Below are 26,622 nucleotides of genomic sequence, written 5' to 3' on the forward strand. Positions count from 1 at the left end.
CCATTTCCTGTCCCCTAAGTGGCATTCATCCATGAGTGTGGATCCATGTACTTGGTAGTCCACTCAGCATCTCTCCTGAACCAACCACTCCATGGACATTACAACGTCAGAGTGATAGCATTCTACACTTGTGAAGCCAGCAATTGCCGATAAACCATTCTTTACCGAAACTAAACCCACATCTGCAGGCTTTAAATAGTTGCATATTACACACAGTTTGTTAAACCTCCTCACCCTCTCTATGAATAGGGAGCTTAAACCTCTTCACCTTCGGAAGAATAGAGGGTATGATACAATTGCATACGTTCCTCTCAGTATTTGAAGTTCTTTTGACGTGAAGAAAAAAAATGAAAGCGCTTAACATTATGTTCTGTCAGTCAATTTAAGATGGATTTGAGCATTTTCATTGTGAAGCTGACTATGCAACAGCGGTTGGAAGGCGACATCGAGTGCCATAGTGTGAGCAGAAAGGAGACATGGTAAGATTTGCTTTCAAAGGAGCATGGTAATCATGCAGATATACCGTTATTGCCTCCCACAATTTGTGTGATTCCATGCTTTGTTGAGTTATCACAGGCTACTTAACGCATGTTGACATTATGAACGGATCCATGTTAATGCAACAACAACCCAATCATCCCATGGTAAATACGTTGATGCCACCACTAGGTGGCAGATTCACAGAGCATACATCTTGTACAGATGGTAAACATGAAACACACTGGCTAAATCCATGGTGCTTCACAAAATCAACAACCAAAGAAGAAGGAATGACATAGTCACAATGTACTCTAACACAGCCAATAACTAAAGCTTTCCGTTGGTAGCTTACAAGCAGAGGCAATAGTAAAAATGAACCGTTGAAATAATTAGGTGCCATAGCTCAAGAGATGGTTTGCACAGTGAATCATAGTGAATATTAATCGCTGATGTATAGAGCTGGGGGTTTTGAAAAACAATGTACTTACATGTAGATTAATTAGCCTCATTGTGTCTCTGTGAGTAATGTTCAAACTGACACTTGTGCAATTGCAAGGATCTCGGTGTTGCATAACTGTGTTGACGTATCCCCCTCCCCCCCCCAAGACTCACCATTTGGTCACAGTGATCATCAGGACTCCGAACAGGATTGCTGTCAGCTCACCAGACATATCAAGGGCGCTAAGTAGTGCCAAGGTTTGAGTAGAGCAAAGTAGAGCAGAGCATGTAGGCTTCTTCTCCTGATCTCTCTTTCCCTTACTGCAAAACACTCATGCCATTATTGGGAATATATTATGCAAACTCCTTTGCCCCATGTGTCCCTTCCTGCAAATGTAGGTTAAGAGCTGCATTGTGATTTAATTGTGTTGGATTATGGAATTGAAACACAAAGTGCAACAACGCTACAGGAAGACAATGCAATGACATCCGAAGGTCTATTGTGAGTACATACTCAGCTATACTGTTTCATATTCACACATGTAGCATCCTGGTAGGCTAAATGTATTCTATCCTTACTTTACTAGGTCTGCAAGAGGCATATTGTTGCACAGGAAGCAGACGTCTGATGCTCTGGAAAGTTAAAATCTTTCCAATGTTCCAACTTCAGGTCATGAATAATGAATGCACTTACAGTACATTCACATCGCCTTGACGTTGGAAAACATTGTGCTTCAGATACCATTTCATGAATGTTGTGAGAGAAAAAAACATGACAAAGCAAGGTTCATCAGCTTGGTGAGAAACATTCTATGTGAGTCGAGCAGCAACATAGCATCTGGCTATAGAATAGTATACATGGAACTCTACAGTGTGTAAGGAATGTGTCAACTGAAATGTTTTTCTACAGACGGCACAATGGCATATTTAATTGACTCACTTGACTGTGAGGAAACATTCTGTGACTCAAAATGGTTGACCTCATTCTTGAGGAGTGATGCATTGTGGGGCCTTCTCCTGATCAGAAGGAGTTTTCATCATTCGTGTCTTGGTGGTTTAACGCTTATCAACTCATCCTGCTGTTGATTAAGCTCCATCCCTGCTTTAATCCGTACTGCTTAATTATAAATCTCATACTTTCATGGATGACTCCTATTCCAAGTGCTGTGGTGAATATTTGATGTTGTAGTCGTCCTGTAGCATGGCAATGCAAAATCATCTGCTCTCTTGGGACTGCCTCAGGGACATATGAAGAGTTTCATTCCAAAATGCTGTATATCCATTTTCAGAAATGTTAGTAAATGACCTTTTATTGTTTAATGAACTTGTGAAATTGTTTGGTGTGTCACTTGATTGGTTTCATTTAAGAGAGACAAATACTGTAATGACATTTTTTTTGCTAAATGCTATACTGTATATCCACCTCACTCTCAGATAAATAAGTAGTACTAGGTTTTACACGGTCTAATGTAACAAATAACTACATTTGTAATAAAGAAATGTACAAATGATACATATCTGACATCAATATTTAAAAATGTGAAAAAATATTAAACACTAGTGTGATCTGTATGTAACACATGTACGTTTGACATTTTAGTCATTTAGCAGATGCTCTTGTCCAGAGCGACGCAGAGTAAGTGCATTCATCTTAAGATAGCTATGTGAGACAACCACATAGAACAGTCAAATATATAGGATACAAAACAATGGAAAGCATGTTTTTTATTTTTTAAATCTATTAATAAAAAATCAGAGAACGGTAATATTTGACACACACATGAGGGAACCCATAAGCTACAATCTCTGGTAAAAAAAAAATCAAATATGAAAAATTGGTGGAAATAAACTCATATTCATATTCGTGTATGCATGAAAACATTCTGTTCAAACATTGATGTTGTCGGGAGTGAGCCATCCGTGGAGGCTAATGAAATATATATATTTCAAGTTCAGCACACTGGGATTTATAACTGATATGTACTACTAGCCTACTTTTGGGTCCAAGTATTTCTTAAGGTTATAGCTTAATGTTTTTTTTGACAGATACACTGAGTGGACAAAACATTAGGAACACCTTCTGCCAACAGAAGAGCTCAATTTGTCAGGACATGGACTCTACAAGGTGTCGGAAGCGTTGCACAGGGATGCTGGCCCATGTTGGCTCCAATGCTTCCTACAGTAGTGCCAAGTTGTGCCTGAAAGGCACACATACACAATCCATGTCTCAATTGTCTCAAGGCTTAAAAATCCTTCTTTAACCTGTCTCCTCCCCATCTGATTGAAGTGGATTTAACAAGTGACATCAATAAGGGTTCATAGCTTTCACCTGGATTCACCTTGGTCAGTCTATGTCATGGAAAGAGCAGATGTTCCTAATGTTTTGTACACTCAGTGTATAATGAAAATGGTACCATTAAATGCTTTTCCAACATATTTTCTCTATTTTGTCCCAAGACACTTTGGAGCATGAGTGATGCCTTTGTTATTAATATTTAACAAAAGTATTGACCCCAATATTTACAATGGTACAAAACATAGAAAAACTGGACATTTCAGTAATTCCATGTAAAACATGTAATTCCAGTCCAGTATGAGAAAATCTACCAGGAGTAGGATTGGTTGCTACAGCAACCACTCCATCTCAACTCGGACTGTTTTCCTGTATATTGTATTTTCCTTTGATGTGGGTAGCCAATGGCTAGGCGAACAGTTTAACTATGTTATGACCGATGGGAAAATTCTCCCTGTGGAAGAATGGCTCTACAATTTCCATCATGTGGGAGCAGCACTGGTACAGTAACGTTTCAGCATTTACAACTTACCTACAACAAAATATAAATCAGGTTCATTATTATTCATTACAATCTTTTTTTACAATGGGGATATGGGAATCAATTCTCAACTTCAGAAAATAAAATAATTGTATTTTTCAACCGTTTCAAACAGTACAATTATGATGTGGTTCGTGGCTTATTTACATGACATACTAATTAAACATGTAATTGTGCGCTACGGTGTGTTAAATGATAATTTTCTGAATTAAAAGGGTCTTTAAATATTTACGGAAACCACACAAACTGAGGTATTTTCATATGTTCAAGATACCATGAATTATTTACAAACATTCTGAATTTCTAAAAATGAGACTCTGAATAATTTATCCCCACGCCCTTCTGAATTCCATATTGTAAAACAGTTTGGAGGGATTGATTTCATATCACACATTTCAAAAGAACCACCTGAACCACATTCATTATCCTCTACAGTTAGCTGACATACAATATGCATGCATAGAGATGGAGGAAAAAGCTCCAGAGATACCTGGTAATGTGAATTCTTGCATGGCAACACTGTAGGATGTGAAGCCATGAGTTTTGGAATGCTTCACGTGATGATATTTCACATGTGGATTCTCACGCGTTCACACAACCTTTCACATGTCGATTCAAATTTTCACACAACTAAAATGACTTGTTATAATAGACACACAGTGCTTTTAACATACAGTGTTTTCAACTTTCATGACAACATTTTATAGGTTTATACATACAGTAATCATGATTCAACATATCGTTACCTGGGATTTGAACTCACAACCTCCTTGTTCACAGCATTTCAATCTTCCTCCTATGCTACCATGTCTGTGTTAGTAACTGAATTCACATGTATTCCTACACGTTGGACTTAAAAATACACTCAAGAAAAATTATCACACACTGAGTGTACAAAACTTTAGGAACACCTGCTCTTTCCATGACATAGACTGACCAGGTGAAAGCTATGATCCCTTATTGATGTCACTTGTTCAATCCACTTCAATCAGCATAGATGAAGGGAAGGAGACAAAGAAGGATTTTTAAGCCTTGAGACAATTGAGACATCGATTGTGTGTGTGTGCCATTCACAGGGTAAATGGGCAAGACACATATTGAATTGCCTTTCAACGGGCTATGGTAGAAGGTGCCAAGGGCACCGGTTTGAGTGTGTCAAGAACTGCAACACTGCTGGGGTTTTCACGCTCAACAGTTTCCTGTGTGTATAAAGAATGGTCCACCACCCAAAGGACATCCAGCCAACTTGACACAACTGTAGGAAGCATTGGAGTCAATATGGGCCAGCATCCCTGTGGAACGCTTTCAACACCTTGTCGTCCATGCCCTGATGCATTGAGGCTGTTCTGAAGGCAAAAGGGGGTGCAACTCAATATTAGGAAAGTGTTCCTAATGTTTTGTACTTAACATAATGATTCAGGAGTAACATTAAAACTGTCACACCCCGACCATAGTTTGCTTTGTATGTTTCTATGTTTTGTTTGGTCAGGGAGTGGGCATTCTATGTTGGATGTCTTGTTTTTCTGTTTCTGTGTTTGGGCCTGATATGGTTCTCAATCAGAGGCAGGTGTTAGTCATTGTCTCTGATTGGGAGCCATATTTAGGTAGCCTGTTTTGTGTTGGGTTTTGTGGGTGATTGTTTCCTGTCTTTGCACCAGATAGGGCTGTTTTGGTTTTTCCCCACGGTTTCTTATTTTGTATATTGTTTACGTTATCATCTTTATTAAAGATGTTCAACCATAACCACGCTGCATTTTGGTCCGCCTCTCCTTCCCAGGAAGAATCCCGTGACATAAACAGTAACATTAAAACAGAATAATATGCCCCACCAACTGAAATAAGTTATTTAAACCAATGATGAGAGAAGAGTCAGAATAACAGATGGCACTCTATTGCTGAGTCCAAAGGTCGTGAGTTCAAATCCCAGGTTGGGTCAGAATTTAGCTGAACTGCAATAACGCATGGAATTTCACATGTGAAGTGTCACGTGAAGTGTTCTAAAAACACAGTTTCACATGTGAAATCATATGGTTCAACATGAGACTATACTGTTAGCCATTGATGTTAATTTTGTGGTAAGTTCTACAGTCATTATACGGTACATTTCTACAGGATACTACATTAGTGTTTTGCTATTTACTTACTGTCAATCGCAATGCACATGGGTACTTTTTGCCTGTCCTGCAAATTAACTTTGCATGCCTCACTTGAAATTCCATTTAAACTTATTAGAAAGCCTATTAGATGTGTTTATGGCACAAACTGTTTAAAAAAAAATCTGTACAATGTTATAGTAAGTTACTGTCTACTGAGTTGCGGTGAAATAAGAACAAACAACTTTTTAAGTACTTCTACAGCTGAACTGTATTTTGTCAGTAAATACACAACAAAATGTATTCAGGAAGTACACCGAAATTCTAATTCTATTTAAAATATTTTCAATACTGGAAAGTTGGGAATTTGTTTAACTTTTTGAATTGACTGGAACTTACATCGAATTGACCTCAACATTGGTCAACACAATTGGGATTTAAATACACAATGTCTTAGATGACAGGAACCTGAATTTCCTGCTTCACCACCAGGTCTGTGGCGACGGCTGAGATCAGCCACAGATGTATTGGCAAGAATACATTTCTGCACATTGCTCAAGGTTACCTGGAATCCAGTCAATAATTGTGCGATTATCTGACAACACCAACTAAAAAGTATCCGTGTTCAGGGACACTTGACATTAAGGCCTATATTCAATCAGATCAAACATGTGATAGGCGACACTCGCATAGCTGGTATTTTGGTGGCGTCACTGCATTAGAGCTGTCAAATCAGTGAGCGCTGCTTGTGTGGTCGTTGTCACAAAGCCACACCCGTCCTACTCGCATTAGAAGTACAGAACGAGTGTCACGATCGTTGAATGACGAGGACCAAAGCGCAGCATGGTAAGCGCACATATTCCTTTATTTTGGATGACGCTGACAAAAACAATAACCATACAAAAACAACCGTGAAGCATAAGGGCTATAATGCTACAAACAAAGACAACTTCCCACAAGTGGGAAAAAGGGTACCTACGTATGGTTCCCAATCAGAGACAACGATAGACAGCTGTCCCTGATTGAGAACCATACCCGGCCAAACACAAAGAAATAGAAAACATAGAACACAAAGCATAGAATGCCCACCCCAACTCACGCCCTGACCAAACCAAAATAGAGACATAAAAAGGATCTCTAAGGTCAGGGCGTGACAACGAGAAAGTGTAGGCCATAGACCAATAGAAATAATGACACTCAAATTCAAAATCATTAAAGAAAAGAATGAGGATTTATATTAACCTTATCGAGGTGTAGATTACATATCACATTCCAGTGTTCCAACTTGTAAACAAGGCTGCATGGGATATATTTGACCACGCCCCCATATATGCTATATAATGTGAATAAGTATGAAGCTGGTGGCACTGCAGAAACATTGATGCAACCAAGAGGTTGCAAGTACAAATCTCCTAATAATGAATGTATACCCCACTAATTGAAATGAGAATAAAGCAGTATACTGTCGTTTTATAGAAATAAATAACTTATGTCAAGTTGTTGTCTATAAAGTGCCTTCAGAAAGTATTCATACCGTTTAACTTATTCCACACTTGGTTGTGTGGCTGCCTGAATTAAAAATTGATTAAATATTTTTATTATTATCACCAATCTACACACAATACCCCACAATGACAAAGTGAAAACATGTTTTTAGAAATTGTAACAAATGTATTGAAAATTAAATACAGAAATATCTAATTTAGTATTTACACCACTCGGTGAATATTTTGTAGAAACACCTTTGGCAGCAATTACAGTTGTGATTATTTTTTGGGTAAGTCTCTAAGAGCTTTCCACAAATGGATTGTTCAACATTTGCCCTTTATTTATTTTTTTGAAATGTTCAAGCTCTGTCAAATTGGTTGTTGATCATTGCTAGACAACCATTTTCAGTTGTTGCCATAGCTTTCAAGTAGATTTAAGTCAAAACTTTAACTTGGCCACTCAGGAACATTCACGTTCTTCTTGGTAAGCAACTCCAGTATAGACTTGGCCTTGTGTTTTAGGTTATTGTCCTGCTGAAAGGTGAAGTAATCTCCCGGTGTCTGTTGGAATGCAGAACAAACCAGGTTTTCCTCTAGGATTTTCCCTGTGCTTAGCTCCATCCTGTTTCTTTTTTATCCCGAAAAACTTCCCAGTCCTTACTGATTACATGCATTCCCATAATATGATGTAGCCACCACTATGCTTGAAAATATGGAGTGGTACTCAGTAATGTGTTGTATTGGATTTGCCCCAAACATAACACTTTTTTATTCAAGACAAAAAGTAAATTGCTTAGCAATTTTTTTGTAGTATTGCTTTAGTGCCTTGTTGCAAACAGGATGCATATTTTGGAATATTTGTATTCTGTACAGACTTCCTTCTTTTCAGTCAGTCAATTAGGTTATTATTGTGGAGTAACTACAATGTTGATCCCATCCTCAGTTTTCTCCTAACACAGCCATTCAACTCTGTAACTGTTTGAAAGTCACCATTGGCCCTTAGCGGTTTCCTTCCTTTCCAGCAACTGAGTTAGGAACGATGCCTGTATCTTTGTAGTGACTGGGAGTATTGATACACCATCCAAAGTGTAATTAAGAACTTAACTTTTCTCAAAGGGACATTCAATGTCTAGTTTTATTTTATCTTTACCCATCTACCAATAGGTGCCCTTTTTTTGTGAGGCATTGGAAAACCTCCCTGGTCTTAGTGGTGGAATAGGTGTTTGATATTCACTGCTTGATTGACTGACCTTGCAGATAATTGTTAGGGGTACAGAAATGAGGTAGTCATTCAAAAAATCATATTAAACCCTATTATTGCACACCAGTGGAGGCTCCTCAGAGGAGGAGGGGAGGACCTTTTTAGGTAAAATTATACTAAATATATTCACGTCACCAAATAATCAATTAAAACACACTGTTTTGCAATGAAGGTCTACAGTAGCCTCAACAGCACTCTGTAGGTTTGCACCATGGTGTAGCCAGTTTCCGTCCTCTTCTGGTTACATTGACTTCAATAGAAAACTTAGGAGGCTCATGGTTCTCAACCCCTTCCATAGACCCACACAGTCATTTTGACAACTTCCAGAGGACATCCTCCAACCTACAGGACTGTTTTGCTAGCACAGACTGGAATATGTTCCGAGCATTGAAAAGTACACCACATCAGTCACTGGCTTTATCAATAAGTGCATTGAGGACATCGTCCCGACAGTGACTGTACGTACATACCCCAACCAGAAGCCATGGATTAAAGGCAACATTTGCACTGAGCTAAAGGGTAGAGCTGCCGCTTTCAAGGAGCGGGACTCTAACCCGGAAGCGTATAAGAAATCCCGTTATGTCCTCCGATGAACCATCAAACAGGCAAAGCGTCAATACAGGATCGAATCATATTACACTGACTCCGATGCTCGTCAGATGTGGCAGGGCTTGCAAACTATTACAGACTACAAAGGGAAGCACAGCCAAGAGCTGCCCAGTGACACAAGCCTACCAGACGAGCTAAATAACTTCTATGCTTGCTTCGAGTTAAGTAACACTGAAACATGCATGAGAGCACCAGCTGTTCCAGACGACTGTGTGATCATGTTCTCCAAAGCCAATGTGAGTTAGACCTTTAAACAGGTCAACATTCACAAGGTCGCAGGGCCAGACGGATTACCAGGACATGTACTGCGAGCATGCGCTGATCAACTTGCAAGTGTATTCACTGACATTTTCAACCTGTCTGAGTCTGAGTCTGTAATACCAACATGTTTCAAGCAGACCACTATAGTCTCTCTGCCCAAGAACACTAAGGTAACCTGCCTAAATGACTACCGACCCGTAGCACTCACGTCTGTAGCCATGAAATGCTTTGAAAGGCTGGTCATGGCTCACATCAGCACCATTATCCCAGAAACCCTAGACTCGCTCCAATTTGCATACAGATCCACAGATGATGCAATCTCTATTGCACTCCACACGGCCCTTTCCCACCTGGACAAAAGGAACACCTATGTGAGAATGCTATTCATTGACTACAACTCAGAGCTCAGGTCCTCAGATCCTCAAAAGTTTTTACAGCTGCATCATCGAGAACATCCTGACGGGTTGCATCACTGCCTGGTATGGCAACTGCTCAGCCTCCGACCACAAGGCACTACTGAGGGTAGTGCGTACGACCCAGTACATAACTGGGGTCAAGCTTCCTGCCATCCAGGACGTCTATACCAGGCGATGTCAGAGGAAGGCCCTAATAATTGTCATAGACTCCAGCCACCCTAGTCATAGACTGTTCTCTCTGCTACCGCACGGCAAGCGGTACTGGATTGCCAAGTCTAGGTCCAAGAGGCTTCTAAACAGCTTCTACCCCCAAGCCATAAGACTCCTGAACAGCTAATCAAATGGCAACCCAGACGATTTGCATTGCCACCCCCCCCCCCCTCCCCATGCTGCTGCTACTCTCTGTTATTATCTATGCATAGCCACTTTTATAACTGTACCTACATGTACATAATTACCTCAATTACCTCGACACTGGTGCCCCCGGACATTGACACATTGACTCTGTACTCCTGCATATAGCCCTGCTATTGTTGTTTACGGCTGCCTTCAATTATTTGTTATTCTTATCTCTTACTTTTTTTAGGTATTTTCTTAAAACAACATACCTGTTGTATTCGGAGCATGTGACAAATAACATTTGATTTGATTTGACCTATCAGAGCTCTTGCAGCATGAACTCACATTTTGTCCACCCAGTCATATGATCAGAGAATGAATATCGTACTGAAAGCATAACCTACAACTAGCTAGCACAGCTGTGCATACAATGTGGTAAGTAGTTGACTCAAAGACAGAGAAGACAATAGCTGAACAGTTTTGAATAAATTAAGATTCTTCAAAAACTAATGAGAAACAAGAAAGAGAGAGTGAGAGAGAGCTATATTTTGTTGTATTTTTTCACTTTCACTTAGCTAGCGAATGCAGCTTGCTAGTTTAGCCTACTCAAACACCCGGCACAAACAGAGAGGGATGCTATGTTAGCAAGCTGGCTATGGCTATGCAACACTGGAACTCTTCTAAGTCAAGGTAATTTATTGCCACCGGGGCCTGCCGATGTAACTGCTAAACTGCTTGCTGACTTTACACTGTACTGCTTATTGCAGCGGGTTTGCTAACGCATTAGTTCTTGTAGCTATGTTAACTATGACGCTATCTAATATGGTGACAACGATGTAGGCTGTGTGAAGCGGTTAGCCTGGTCAGTGTTTGCATGTGACCAGGGTTGTATTCATTCTGCCGATTCTATTAAAAATGTTTATTAAACGGAAGCAAATGGAGTGAAACAGGGATAAATATACAGTATCTGAATTTTTCCAATAGAAACACTTGTTTGCAACTGTTAGACTAATGTTTACACCCTAGATCAGCTTGATGCAGGCAAGAGTGTGTAAGGGGTTATTGAATGTGTCACTGTCTGTCACCTTGATTTCTGAAATGTTTCACCTGGGCACCTACGTTGTAAACTTTAATTCATACGCGAGGTTACAGCAACCTCATGATGGGGTTAGGGGAAATTTGAGTATCATGTAGTAGCTTAAACCTATTGATGTTACATTGAGCTGAGTGAATGGAATGAAAGTCATCGAATATGATGTAATAGAAATAATGTAATTTGCATGAAAAAAATGGTCCTCGCTCATCTTAAAAGGCTGTTGCACACAAGAGTGAGTCCATACAACTTATTATGTGACTTGTTAAGCACATTTTTACGCTTGCCATAACAAAGAGGTAGAATACTCACTGACTCAAGAGATTTTTTCATTTTGTATTAACTTGTAAAAAAATGTACAGTACCAGTCAATATACAGTACTTATATACAGTACATGTTTGGACACACCTGCTCATTCAAGGGTTTTTCTAGATTTTCCTCATTGTAGAATAATAGTGAAGATATCAAAACTATGAAATAACAACTACGGAATCATGTAATAACCAAACATGTGTTAATCAAATCAAAATATATTTTAGATTTTAGATTCTTCAAAGTAGCCACTCTTTGCCTTGATGACAGCGTTGCACACTCTTGGCATTCTCTCAACCATCTTCACTTGAAATGCTTTTCCAACAGTCTTGAAGGAGTTCACACATATTCTGAGCACTTGTTGACTGCTTTTCCTTCACTCTGCGGTCCAACTTCCAAACCATATTAATTGGGTTTAGGTTGGGTGATTGTGGAGGCCAGGTCATCTGATGCAGCACTCCATCATTCTCCTTCTTGGTCAAATAGCCCTTACACAGCCTGGAGGTGTGTTTTGGGTCATTGTCATGTTGAAATACAAATGGTAGTACCACTAAGTGCAAACCAGATGGGATGGCATATCACTGCATAATGCTGTGGTAGCCATGCTGGTTAGGTGTGCCTTGAATTCTAAATAAATCACCAATAGTGTCATCAGCAAAGCACCCCCACACCATCACACCTCCTCCATGCTTCATGGTGGGAACCACACATGCAGAGATCATCTGTTCACCTACTCTGCTTCTCACAAAGACACGGCAGTTAGAACCAAAAAACTCATCAGACCAAAGGACAGATTTCCACCGGTCTAATGTCCATCACTCGTGTTTCTAGGCCCAAGCAAGTCTCTTTTTATTATTGGTGTCCTTTAGTAGTGGTTTCTTTGCAGAAATTCTACCATGAAGGCCTGAGTCACACAGTCTCTTCTGAACAGTTGATGTTGAGATGTGTCTGTTACTTGAACTCTGTGAAGCATTTATTTGGCCTGCAATCAGAGGTGCAGTTAATTTTAATGAATTTATCCTCTGCAGCAGAGGCAACTGCTGTTTCATCATAGCACTTGATGGTTTTTGCGACTGCACTTGAAGAAACTTTCAAACTTCTTGAAACTTTCTGGATTGACTGACATTCATGTCTTAAAGTAATGATGGACTATCATTTCTCTTTGCTTATTTGAGTTGTTCTTGTCATAATATGGACTTGGTCTTTTACCAAATAGGGCTATCATCTGTATACCATCCCTACCTTGTCACAACAAAACTGATTGGCTCAAACGCATTAAGGAAAGAAATTCCACAAAATACATTTTAACAAGACACACCTGTTAATTGAAATGCATTCCAGGTGATTACCTCATGAAGCTGGTTGAGAGAATGCCAAGAGTGTTTGAAGCTGTCATCAAGGCAAAGGGTGGCTACTTTGAAGAATCTCAAATATAAATTAGATTTACATTTGTTTCACACTTTTTGGTTACTACATGATTTCATAGTTTTGATGTCTTCCCTATTATTCTACAGTGTAGAAAATAGTAAAAAATAAATGTAAAAAAACCCTGGAATGAGTAGGTGTGTCCAAACTTTTGACTGGTACTGTATATATAAACCATAATTCCACTTTGACATTTACATTACATTTAAGTCATTTAGCAGACGCTCTTATCCAGAGCGACTTACAAATTGGACAATATGTGGTATTGTGTGTTGGCTACTGACAAAAAAACAAATCGCAATTTAATCCATTTTACATTCAGGCTGTAACAGTCAAGTGGTGTGAATACTTTCTGGAGCCACTGTACTTTATTTTTACTGCTACTTTAGGTAAAGTGCAGAAATCTTTTCTTGCCCATTTCCATTATATAGACAAACCTGGTGGCGCAGCAAGAACTACAGTAGATAGCAACCATGAGGTTGTGAGTTCAAATCCCCAAGCGAGGTTGAGTCCTGAGTAATCAGCATACAGCAGCCTACTGTCCTTTGACATTAACATCAGAATTTAGCCGTTACAATACAGTAACTTGTTGTAGATTTACCGTATTTTCACTGCAACTTGACAAAAGCCTCCAGGGGACCATGACACAACGATCTACGAATATCCTGGGGACGGCCCTGGAATAAACCAGGATGTTGTTTCACATTGTCACGTTATCAAATTAACTTCACATTAAATCATGTATTCGCATGTGGTCACTTGAAATTAATGTGGTTTTCAGTAAGGGGATGATTGAATCTCATGGTTTAATGTGATTCGTATGACGTTGATTAAAACTGAATGTATTCAATGTACCATGTACCACTACAAGATAATAAGGAGAGATACCACTGTGTTTTTCTATATCAACTTCCTAATTAGGCTTATTGTCTTATGGCTTGGCAGTACTTATTTTGTGATATATTAATTTAAAATGAAGTGAGCTACTTAAAATAACTTTCACGCTTGAGTTGATGTACTTGCTATGTGCAACGGTACACAGCCGTGAGCAAATAATGCTACCAAGCATCTTTAATGAGGAAAGAGATGAATGGTCAAATGTATTCAGTGCTGAGGCATCGGGTTACAACTCTTTGAAGTACTGCATTTTGTATATTAATCACGCTCATGACCTATTTGCTTCTGCAGTTTATGGAAATAGCACGTGTCATTGTTGCTCCAATCCAGTCGTTCCAAGATCTGAATGACGCTGTTAGAACAACAACACATTTCTTTAAGATGGGAGTGGTTGGTATAAATGTGTCTAACAAGAACAAGGAGTTCAAGATGTCAGAGAACCCATAAGGACCGAAGCTCTCTGTAAGGACAATAGAATGAATGGCAAAAAGCCCAGTCAGGTAAAAACAAACACTGGATGGCTGAAACAAGACTGTGTTCTGACGGCTTGTCTCAGCCATACACACCTTAACCCCCCCCCCCCCCCCGCTGAAACAAGACTGTGTTCTGTCGGCTTGTCTCAGCCATACACACCTTAACCCCCCCGCTGAAACAAGACTGTGTTCTGACGGCTTGTCTCAGCCACACACACCTTAACCCCCCCGCTGAAACAAGACTGTGTTCTGACGGCTTGTCTCAGCCATACACACCTTAACCCCCCCGCTGAAACAAGACTGTGTTCTGACGGCTTGTCTCAGCCATACACACCTTCACCCCCCCCCCCCGCTGAAACAAGACTGTGTTCTGACGGCTTGTCTCAGCCATACACACCTTCACCCCCCCCCCCCGCTGAAACAAGACTGTGTTCTGACGGCTTGTCTCAGCCATACACACCTTAACACCCCCCCCCGACACACTTTGCCACCATCTGTCTCAACCCGCTGTACCTTTGAGTTGTCTCCACGAGAACACACTCTGAAGAGACAGAGACATGAAAATAGGCTTTTAGGAAACCACTCTACACCCTCGGCCTGACATGGAAGTTGGGAATGGTATGAGTATGTGTTGACATCCCTCGAACCAAATTTAAAGCGAGGGCTTCTCTGGAAGCTTGTTTTTTTCTGAGTCTGTTAAATCAAAGAGAAAAGGTTGTCTGAAAGAACCACAATCACTCTGGGTCAAAGACTCTATCATTTCAGGAAGATCCACCACTGCATGCTCTGTTTTAGACTGTGACAAAGCAAGGGCTATTCTTTTCAAATCAACCAGATGGCAAAAAATGGGAGCAGCTAATTGTATATGTAAATCCACATGCACACAAAATAGCTACTATTATTATCAGCTAAGTATGATATAAGTAGCATCATCTGCTAATGCAATTGGCATAGATTTCTTCTCATCTGTCATAGAGACAGCAACAGCCCAGATAGAGTGAAGCTTTATTCTCCCCTGTAGGACTAGATGAAACACATTCCCTGAGCTGTAATCCTCTAAGATGCAAACTGCTTCTTGTTCTTGGGCTTTAGTAAGTGCCAAGATTTCCCATCTGCTCATCCTATCACATTTTCCAGTACATGGAAGGACAATAATCTTTGATCATGATCTCCTATATCACTTTGCCTGTTTATCGTCACCCTAAATTACACAGGCCAACGAGCGTGCCAGGCTGTGATAGGCACTGATTGTAAATGGGGGCAGGCAGCACTCCAGGCCAAGATACGGAGAAGGACATGCCCTTGACGTGTTGTGCAGCCATCAGGCTAGGGAAGGGACTGATAAACAGAGGATGGGTCTAGCCCAAGGGCAAAGGTTAATGTGAAGTCCACAAATATGTAAGGAACCATGAGCAATACAGTTGAGAACACAAATAAGAAAAGGGGGGATAGTATTATTGGCTACTGTACAAACCACAGTATAGAACAGCATGGCCTTGAGAACCATTTAGATGGTAGATATATAAGGCAGAGAATGTGTTGCATTGAAACCAGCAGTGGTCACAGTAAATGACAGGATATGTACATAGAAAACATCACACAGTCTCTAGCCTGAAAAGATATCAAATATCTAAAATACTCCTAACATAAAACGCCTCTTACACACATGAACGCACATAGTCATATTTTGTCTTTCACAAAGTCCCATTTTGATGCTTGACATCAAATATAGTTCATATGTTAAGTTTGAGAAGTATAAATGGGAGAGGATAAGAGGGGATTGTGTCACTCCCCTCATACTGGCAGTCATAAGCCAGGATGAGCCCCTACAAAAATCACACCCGCTGTTTCCAGCTGTTGCAAATGTGCTGGCAAGGTGTACGCTGACATCCTGAATCCCTACTAGACTTGCCAAGCCAGTAATTAACATTCTGCTCCAACGGCTTAAATTCACACAAAGATGAATAAACATAAAAGTATACACACATAAAAGCGCACACTTATACACAGACATGCACACACACGCATGTGCTCGCACGTTGGCACAACACACACCAATGCACATGCACACGCACACACATACACACACACAATGGACACACATATTAATACAACTGCATGTTCAATCTTTATTCCAGGAATTATTATTGAACAACTGTACTGTCAGTGAGTTATGTAAAGGTTTTTTGTCCAAAAAATGTTGAGAGAGGATAGCAGTGTTGCCACATTGGCTGAAGTCCTTGAGACATGCATGAATAGACTCTGAGTCAATAATTTATGCACCCAGACACACACACACACACACACACACACACACACACACACACACACACACACACACACACACACACACACACACACACACACACACACACACACAGACACACACACACACACACACACACACACACACACAGACAGACAGACAGACAGACAGACAGACAGACAGACAGACAGACAGACAGACAGACAGACAGACAGACAGACAGACAGACAGACAGACAGACAAAGACAGGAGGCACAGTGCTACAGAAAAATATCTTAAGGGCCAGGATCATATTTGAAGACAACCAATACAAATGTGAACAGAGATAAGATTCTGTTTTTACCAGTGAGAAGAATTGTTACACCCCTAAACAAAAAGGGGTGATCACGGTCATAAAACTCCAGCTGTATTTAGCACAAGTGATTTTGCTATTTTGCTATTTCTCCTTGGGTGAACACTTGCAGTCATATGCTGCCTTCTCAGTGCCTGACACATCTCCTCAAGCTTGCATAATGTAGATCTGCCCTAATTCCTCTCTCCAGAGCAATACTGTGAACTTCAAGGACTAAGAAACATAACACCAGCAATCTGCCAGACAAGTCAAGACTATGTCATAGTGGATGAGGGGGCGATTAAAATGTACACTTTTCTTCTGATTCTTGAGAGCGATTATTGTTTTTACATTTGCAGTCCTGTATCCTTCAATCAAAGGGATATTATAAACTCCCAAAAGCAACGCAAATGCGATTAACATCCAAGTCTTGCTTTTAACGAGGGATCTCATGAGACTCATTATAAACAGACCAAATAGATTTGAGATGTGGAAATAATCAATTCTATCACTTTCAATTTACAATTGGGGCTAATTGCAAATTAGCACACATAATAATAGTTATTGAGACATTGCTTTATAGACAGAAATATTACTGTGTTTGTCTAGTCAGGTAATTGGATGTTTCCATGGATACTATGCCTGAGGAAACCAGTCTCCTCGAAGAGTATAGAGATTAATATGTGTCTTTTCCCATCTATGCATGTAAATTTGGCTGTTGTACACATTGTACAGCTACAGACGGATCAGATACCATTATCAAAGCATTATGCACATTTCTTCAGAGACATCACTTAGCTGTCTTCACACAAAAAGCTTCAAATCGAAAATCTGCTGTTTGAATGTCGAAAGCAGTTTCAATTTAAATACATGAGTTCCGACACTAAACTACACATTTCATCACAATGACTTTGGACAGATCGGACTGACGACCTAATCTCACCCGTAGTGTGATGATTCTTGGCCCTGTAAAAAAATGGCAGGTGAGGACCAAGGGCCCTTAGTGGAAGCCATTTTTGTCAAACTCCCCAGACAATAGGGAGGTAAAAAAGTGATAGATTTCAACAAAATACACAGCGTGATCAACCAACATTGATCATGTTGGAGTATAATATAGAGGGAAAATGACACAATCTTCAAAAGACAGCAGAGGATTGAGAGTATTTCAGATGATGTAACATTGTTCTTGTTTTGCACAGATTTATATCTTTCCTGGATGAAATTGTGAGAGGCGGTGTAAACTGTGTGGCTCCTGTAATCTTTGTATTGCTATGAAACAAGCCAGTGGGCTTTTGGAGGAAGTACATCATAATCCACCCTCCCGGTGTGCTATGACATTTACTACTACTAACATATTGGAGGGTGAAGGAAAAACAGAGACAGTATATACAGAATGAATGCACATATTTTTATTAATTGGCTAACAATAGCAGAAACAGCACTTTTTAAGATACATTTATCTCTGTGCTCACATCTTATACCCAAGTTGCATTCCCTCTCGTCCTGTGTGTTTCCACAATAAAAACCAGGCTTTGCACTCAGTGAAGCAGCAGTCCGCAAGGAGATGCAGCTGGCACATTCTATTTACAAAGTTGAAGTAAGAATTCACCAAATTACTTACATATGGAGAACTAAAGGGAAAAGTCAATAAAAAATTGACATAAGTGGAACACTCTCTAGACCTCATTTACAAAACCCTTGTATAAAAAATTCAGAAAAAAAACCAAAACACTGATGTGTACCTGTTCGTACAAACAGATTTCCATGAGTAACATTTAATTTTTACAATCTCTTTGATATACTTGAATGTGATACAAACATTGTGTGTAGTTTTACTGCAATGGCTATTTGCTTGTGATATATACACTGTACACACTAACTGCATATTAATTCAATAAAGGCTAAGGAGGTGGGCGGGAATTACAGTAAATGATTGGATATATTAATTGAACTCTTGTCATGTGTTTTCAAACCCAACAAGAACAATGCTATGGTGCGATGACAGATACTGGAATCAAAAACACAATTTCTAACCTCAATACAAAAAAAGCAAGATTGACCATGTTGTATCCATCCATTTTATCAAAATCACTAACAAAGGACTGTCCTTATTACAATGCACTGGATTAACATGTCAATATTATTAACATGTCAATATTATTAACATGTTAATCTAGTGCAATGCATTGCGATAGGGACAGACTTTTCTTAGTGCTTTTGATTAAAAAAATGGCCCACAAATGGGTTAGAATGCATTATTTCTGAAACCCAGTCTGCTTTTCAGCACATACTGAGCAACCTCTGACATAATCTCATCACAAGTTGTAGGAAATACCAACAACACAACATGGCAGTGGTGACCTTGGAACTAGAGACCAAACACATAGAGACTGGCAAATGTCATTACATTGACGAATGTTTACACAATTCGTTGTCAATGCTTTGAATAGACACTGCACGTACCACAGTGAAAGGACCGTACCTGAAAATGTGTATGTCTAACAATGAATTAGAACTAGAAGATTCCTTAGTAATACCAAACAAATGTATGAATGTCCCAAAAATATTTTGAGTGATCAAACGTATACAAGTGGCAGTCACCAATCCATTCCATTGTATTTAGAGCCATTTCCAGCAATAATAGTGATACATACTGTATGAATTTGCTGTGTATTTGTATTTGACAATGATATTCTGAATACTGATTTTGTATCCCCAAAGATAAAAATAGGGAAATTGAGGATTGTTTCCATCCTGGGGGAAAAAAAGAGTGGCTTCATGCACGTATGGTGCAAAATGTCTTATAACTTTCCTTCAGAACGCAGAGGTTGCATGTCTGCAATCATTTTACATATGGCTATAGCCATGGTTATTTACACAGTCTACGACTTACGAAATATATATAAGAAAGTGACATCATATCCGTTGTTGACCTGTTCGGGTCAATCAGTGCATTGCGTGCAAAGTGATAAAACAAAAACAGAAGAAGAATTACATTTCCAAATACTTGTATAAAAATAGACAATTTGAGAAAAATGATATAAGCAAACTGTTTCACCTCAAAACTGCCCGGGAATTATGAAGTATGGACTTTCCATTTATCTTTCAGAAAACATGTTTTTTTGTTTTGTTTCATGAATACCCATATGCACACAGAAGCCAGTTGAACCTCCCATTTTGAAAAAGTGCAACAAGCATACATGAACTGCATATTTACATTAGGGCTGGGGATTGCCAGCGACCTCACGATACGATATTATCACGATACTTAAGTACCGATTTGATCTGTATTGCGATTCAAGACTGCAAAATTGTATTGCAATTTAATATTCCAAACACATTACATTACATTAGAAAATGAGAGGTCAATCATGGAAATAAAAGTGCTGAAAACATGAAGACTCGCTATTTAAAAAAAAAAAGAAAAAAAGATGGAGAACAAGCTATAGGATGAAAAATACCAGAGTTTTGTTCGAAGGGTCAGCCGATAAGCGCTACCCTCGATTTTACAAATCGATACTTGGATATATATCGATATATCATCCAAAATAATTGTTACTATATATTTTTTCCCCCCATCACTTGATTTACATAGAGTTGTTGCCAGTTTGTCTCAAAGCAAAGACTGAAATTGATAAACAATAAACTAGCTACTGTAGCAACAAGCTGTATTGAGGATATATAAAGACAAAATACATATTTCTAATGTTGTTAAGGGAAAGCATCTGCATATCTGTATACTGAGGTTTCAAAAGATAGAAATCAGTGTAGAATGCTCAAATTTAACATGAGCCCTATGTGCCAATGCAGCAAACATAGCAATGATTCAACCTTTTAAGGGAAAACAGGAAGTCATTCAAAACTGGGTGAACGTTGTACGTTTCTCAAGAACTTCAAGGTAGTCGGGATCAATATGAAGCTTGGCTTTCAGTTCCCAGTACTCGCTCCTGTTAGGCTCAACATAAACAGTACTTGGTGCTGTGCAATATAATATTGTCTGTTGTATTCTTTCTGGGTGCATGTATTGGTGTCTGATATCGAAGTCGGACGTATACTGATTTGATGAATGGGCAGTATGCCTGCAAGGTAAAGCATTGCTGTAAGATGACGGCTTGTCGGGTTCTACATCTCTGTAGTAATACTGATGATTGTCTTGTAAGGGGGACTGTTTGTTGAGTGGCTCTGGAGTGCTAATACTGTATTCAGAGCTTATTGCGTTACTACCCGCCTCTTCATCCAAGTGATTATTCAAAAACGCCCCATTCAACTCATCAAAGTCTCTGTACCCATCCACTGACTTGCTCTGGTGTGGACTATAGACGGTACTCTTGCATGTGTGTTCTGTGGGAGGGGGGATGTAGTCATACACATGCCCTGCAGACGTCCTGACTTTTGGAACGGATCCCTTTTTGTAAAGACCGTACTCCGTGTTCAGCGAACTAATGCACGCGTTCATGGAGTTATTCTGCTCATTTAGAGCCTTCTGACGTCTCTTCTTCACAGCCGCAAACAGTCCTGCAGCGACAAACACTGCAACGATGAACATCAGGAGCAGGGCAAGGATCATAACAGATAGAGGAACACTGTTGACATGTGCATCGTCGTCTAATGATGTTTCTATGGTGATAGTGCTGCCGGGAATGGTTTCTTCAGAGGGCGGGATCACGGAGGCTAGGGCATCGGAGTTATTGGGACAGAAATTACTTGTCTTAATGTATCGCATATCCTCCCCAAACAGTCTTTTAGGGGAGCCACAGATGACATTGTTGACAACCGTGCCTGTGCTGAGCTGTTCCAGCCACATCTTCATCTCCACAATTGAACAGCGGCAGTCCCAGGGGTTCTCGAACAAGTCTACCTGCACCAGTGATGTCAGCTGATCCAACACGCCACTGACAGGCAGATTGCGGAGGTGATTATTGCGAAGATTTAGTCTGGCCAATTTCAACCCATTAAAGATTTCCCCGGGTAAGGTCTTCAAGAGGTTATTATTCAGGAAGAGCAGCTGAAGGTTGGGGACATGCTGAAAGGTGTTTGACACAATGTCTCTAATGACATTGTATTCTAAATATAAGAACTGCAGGCTCTCCAATCCATAGAACATATCGACTGTGAGGCGGTCGATCAAATTCCCATTCAGGTACAGCCTGCGTAACTGTGTTAAATCCCCAAAGGCTCTGTCATGGATGTGAGCAATCCGATTGTTGCCAAGGTGAAGCAAATCTAATCCAGTTGCTTCAATGAAATCTGATGTCCGCACCACAGGGATATAATTCCCTGTGAGATACATCTTTTTGGGATTGTAGGGTTTGGGATTTAAGTCAGAGATGCGCTCAATCTTTCTCTCTTGGCAGTTGACATTCAGACCGAGGTCTGAAATTTGGAGATTGCAAGTACAGGCAGTAGGACAGTCCAAAGGCACAGGGGATTTGGTTTGATATGAAACGATTTGACCGTAGTTTTGCGGTTTATTGGAGGGGATGCGAGACGTGGGTTTTGACTTTAGTTTGCCTGACTGGCGAGGTCCCTTGGTGGGCCTTGACGAGGACCGTAATATGGCAGAGGATGTGAATGAGTCTGTGACTGAGGCGGGTGTGGTCCTAAAGTATGCATCGGTGGTCTGATGTGCCCGGGGACGCATCTCATACTCTGCAATAGCTCTCCTGGGACACAGTTCTGGTTTAGAGACCTCATCAAGATCTCTCCCATGAAGCCGGAATGGAAACTCACAGACCACATCACCCACTAAAGCGGTGTAGGATATGCTCTCGAGCCAGGCCTTTAGAGCAATCAGCTCACAAGAGCAGTTCCATGGGTTCTCCTCTAGTTGTAATTCCACAACACTGTCCATATGTTCCAAAACACCCAAATATGGCAGCAGTTTCAGTTGATTCCCCCTCAGGTCAAGGTGAGTCAAAGGGACATATTGGAAAATGTTAGTGGGAAGAGTAGAAATTAAGTTGTCATTTAAAATCAGGACCTCCAGATGACGCAGTTTGCTGAAGGCATTTGGCTCAACATGGGTGATGTAATTGTAGTCTAGTTGAAGATATTCCAGACGTTCAAGGCCAACAAAAAAATCTTCCTTCAAGGCATCGATTTTGTTATTGTTGAGATGTAATCTTTTTAATCCCTGAAGTCCATTAAAAGCTCCCGATTCAACTTCAGATATGTCATTGTTGCCGAGATGCAATATTGTAAGCCCATTGTATTCAGCAAAGTCATTGGCAGAGAGCCTCTTCAAAAGGTTTCCTGTGAGCAGTAAATTATACGTTGTGAAGTACACATGGCTTATTTCAGAGAGATCGACTATTCCTCTACTTTCACAGCTTACTGTCAGTATCCCCTCGTTCTCCTCACAGGCACACAATCTTCGACATATCTCTCCATAATTGTCAAACATTTCAACGATGCCCACCGACGTAGCCACCGACAATATAATTACAATCCAGAGATGCATTTTCCTGTGTCGATGGCCAAACTCACACTGTTGGGCCGCCGAAGTATGCACTGTCATCTAGAGGAAGAAGATATACAGGTCATATGACGAAACATACTTAAACAACTCCATTCTCATGAGTCCTCAAACAGCCTGTAATTATAATGCTCAGGAATAGCACCTGCCCAAGGGTAACTACTGGCTGCCACAGAATGACCCAAACTAAATGAACTAGAATAGAGCAGGACTCTTAATGAAAAAAAGACATTAATTACACTCCAGGTACATCCAGTAAGTAGCATAACAACGAAGTGAATAATAAACAAAGGCACACTAATAGCCCATACTTTAGCCCAGTGTGAAAACAATAACATTCATTATTCAGTTATCTTTTAAAAGTCAGATACAATTAAATAGCCTTGATTTTCAAAAGCCATAATCAAAACAATCAACCTGGACTCAGGGGTAGACGTAACCTAGTCAAACTAAATCCGGGACACTGCAATTAGTATGATATGTTACATTTTGTATAGCATGTATTCATTTCTTATGATATGTTAAAAAATGCAATTTGTACAGTATGTTATGAAATTTGGAAAAAGTATGATATGTTGTGAATTCTGATTTGTTGTGGCTAACGTCAGCTAGGCTAGGGGTTAATGTTAGGGTTAAGAGTAAGGTTAAAGGGTTTTAAAGTTAGGGGGAAGAGTTAGCTAACATTATAAGTAGTTGCAAAGTAGCTAACAAGTAGTAAGTAGGTGCAAAGTTGCTAAAACTGTCTGTGATGAGATTTGAATGTGCAACCATTGGGTTGCTAGACATTCACATTATACGCCCACACCTCCGAGGTGGCAGGTAACCTAGTGGTTAGAGCGTTGGGCCAGTAGCTGAAAGGTTGCTAGATTGAATCCCTGAGTTGACAAGGTAAAAATGTGTAGTTCTGCCCCTGAACAAGGCAGTTAACCTACTTTACTTAAACTACTGTTCCTAGGCCATCATTGTAAATAAGAATTTGTTCTTAACTGATTTGCCTAGTTAAATAAAAGTTACATTTAAAACATCCACCCTGAACAACGACCCTCCCTTAAGTGACCTTCTGTCTTATATAACAATACATAACATATCATACTAATTTGAGTTTCCTGCGTTTACTTTCACTTTGATATGTCTAGTTTATGAGACCAGGCTGAAACAATACGTATATCTAAAAACAACTATGATGACTATTGCCACAGAAATGTAGCCTCAGCACCAATGCAAACACTCCCACATAGGATGTCTACATAGGATAATCATATTTAGAAATTCTTACCTCACTCACTGGTAAATAAGGTTCCTTGTTAGGTATGACAACGTACGTTCCATTGTATGACTTGCAAATTTTCTAAGGTGCCTATTTGTTAAGAACAGGTTAGCCGTCAGTAATGCACTAAAGGAGGATACAAATAAACGCTGATCAAACATAACTGCCAAATGCCTTTCTCTTTTCATAACGTGCTGTGCCAGAGGAGACAACGCTGTGCCTGGTAACAAAGTTGCTTATTCGGTCTCCCTGGGGGAATGTCTCTCTCTCTCTCTCTCTCTCTCTCTCTCTCTCTCTCTCTCTCTCTCTCTCTCTCTCTCTCTCTCTCACACACACACACACACACACACACACACACACACACACACACACACACACGCGCGCACGCTATCTCCCCGTCTTCCACTCGCTCACACGCGCGCACGCACACACACACACAGAGACGAATCCTGTTTTTGTTTTCTTGATCGCACCTGCAAAAACTGCCGTTTGTATGGTGTTACCCTGACTACTACATTTACCATGAACATAACAAGGAATCCTCGGTTGTCACTACACTTAACTTTTATAATATACACGGAGACAACTTCCTTGGCATTTCTTAGCAAATAGCCTGCAATTTAGCCCCTTCAACTAATACGCAACCACCAAGGGGCATAACATACGACTATATATGACAATCAAACTAAAGATAATAAGCACCTCGACTTTTAACATTTGCAAGTGTCCTCCACTCACCCACGAACGTCTGATAAATGTCATGTAGTTTAATGCAATACAGATTTTTTTTTATTTTTATTAAATTGAATGGACACATCTTACCCAGTTACAGTTCCAAAAGGCGTTACACTGCATGGATACCGATACTGTCCAAACGTGATCAATAATTAATCGGCTTCCAAGCGTTTCGTGTCGTCGAAAGATGGAGAGTGAGTGAACGCGTTCACCATGTTAAAACGGAGGACCGTTATTATTCACAAAATGGTCAATCTCGCAGGGAAACCGATTACGGTGCGTCTGCTTCGTTTAGAATCAACTGTAACGACATAATGTCATCAGCACTCTGGAAAAAAAATGATACATTTAACTTTTCACATGAAAATCATCCCATCCTCTGAGGTAATAATCCACCCCTCTCCTCCACACCCAAAATATAAAAACGTGAGAAAGAATACACCCCTCAACTAATATAAAAATGGTAGGACTTGCATTGCAACGTATTCAAATCTCGAGTATGCTATTTTAGGCATCTCACCTTGAACAAGTGTTGACCATGTGATATAGTGATTCACACCTACAAATGATTAGTCTGTTTGTTTTATGTTAATGTGGCCTATTATGAGGGTAGGCTGTGTTTATAGAGCTTAGTTAACACTGCTTGAAGCCTCCAGTGTCCCTGTTGTTGACAACCACCCCTGGGATGAACTGTCACTATTTCTCTTCTCTACAGTATATTCATCCAACTTGGACAGTGACCTAAATTATGTAGTCTTCCCTCAACAGCGTTCATATTATCATCCGGTGCATGAAATATACAATTTCACCCTTGTCATGCATGGGATGCATTTTGAGAGATGAGAATTGAGGTCTGTGAACTGTTTGTAGCATCCAGAAAAAGAACAGATAGAAATGATGTCAGAATGGAACCTTTACAACCATGCCTGTTTATCCAATAATCACCCATATTCGATGTGTCCAATCATCTGCCCTGGGACAGCATATTGTTTACATGTTAAAATGTTACATTTTTGATCATGATATCAAAGCCACCAACTATTTTACCTGGGTTGTTCCTAATTGGTTGTTACTACTGGTGCGCCTCATCTGCCTCATCTGCCTCGTCATGTTAGCTTCACTCGAAACC

General features: G+C 40.0%; 1 protein-coding gene across 1 annotated transcript; it reads right to left on the reverse strand.

The window, feature by feature from the left end:
- Positions 1 to 18,403: 18,403 nt before the first annotated feature.
- LOC135547267 (SLIT and NTRK-like protein 5) lies at positions 18,404 to 25,879 on the reverse strand. Its single transcript, XM_064976084.1, has 2 exons — positions 25,581 to 25,879; positions 18,404 to 23,533 (listed from the first exon to the last, which is right to left on the reverse strand). The coding sequence occupies exons 1-2, from the start codon at positions 25,611 to 25,613 to the stop codon at positions 20,873 to 20,875; spliced, it is 2,694 nt and encodes an 897-aa protein (XP_064832156.1). The 5' UTR covers positions 25,614 to 25,879; the 3' UTR covers positions 18,404 to 20,872.
- Between the last annotated feature and the right edge of the window lie 743 nt (positions 25,880 to 26,622).

Source organism: Oncorhynchus masou, chromosome 10 (genome assembly GCF_036934945.1).
Source record: "Oncorhynchus masou masou isolate Uvic2021 chromosome 10, UVic_Omas_1.1, whole genome shotgun sequence".
Lineage (NCBI taxonomy): Eukaryota > Metazoa > Chordata > Actinopteri > Salmoniformes > Salmonidae > Oncorhynchus > Oncorhynchus masou.

Excerpts from the sequence above, each read along its gene's own strand:
- LOC135547267 (XM_064976084.1), bottom strand. The coding sequence starts at position 25,613 with ATGCAGTGTAACGCCTTTTGGAACTGTAACTGG. Across the intron at positions 23,534-25,580 it reads CCTTTTGGAACTGTAACTGG|ATGACAGTGCATACTTCGGC; the intron begins GTAAGATGTGTC and ends TTCTTCCTCTAG.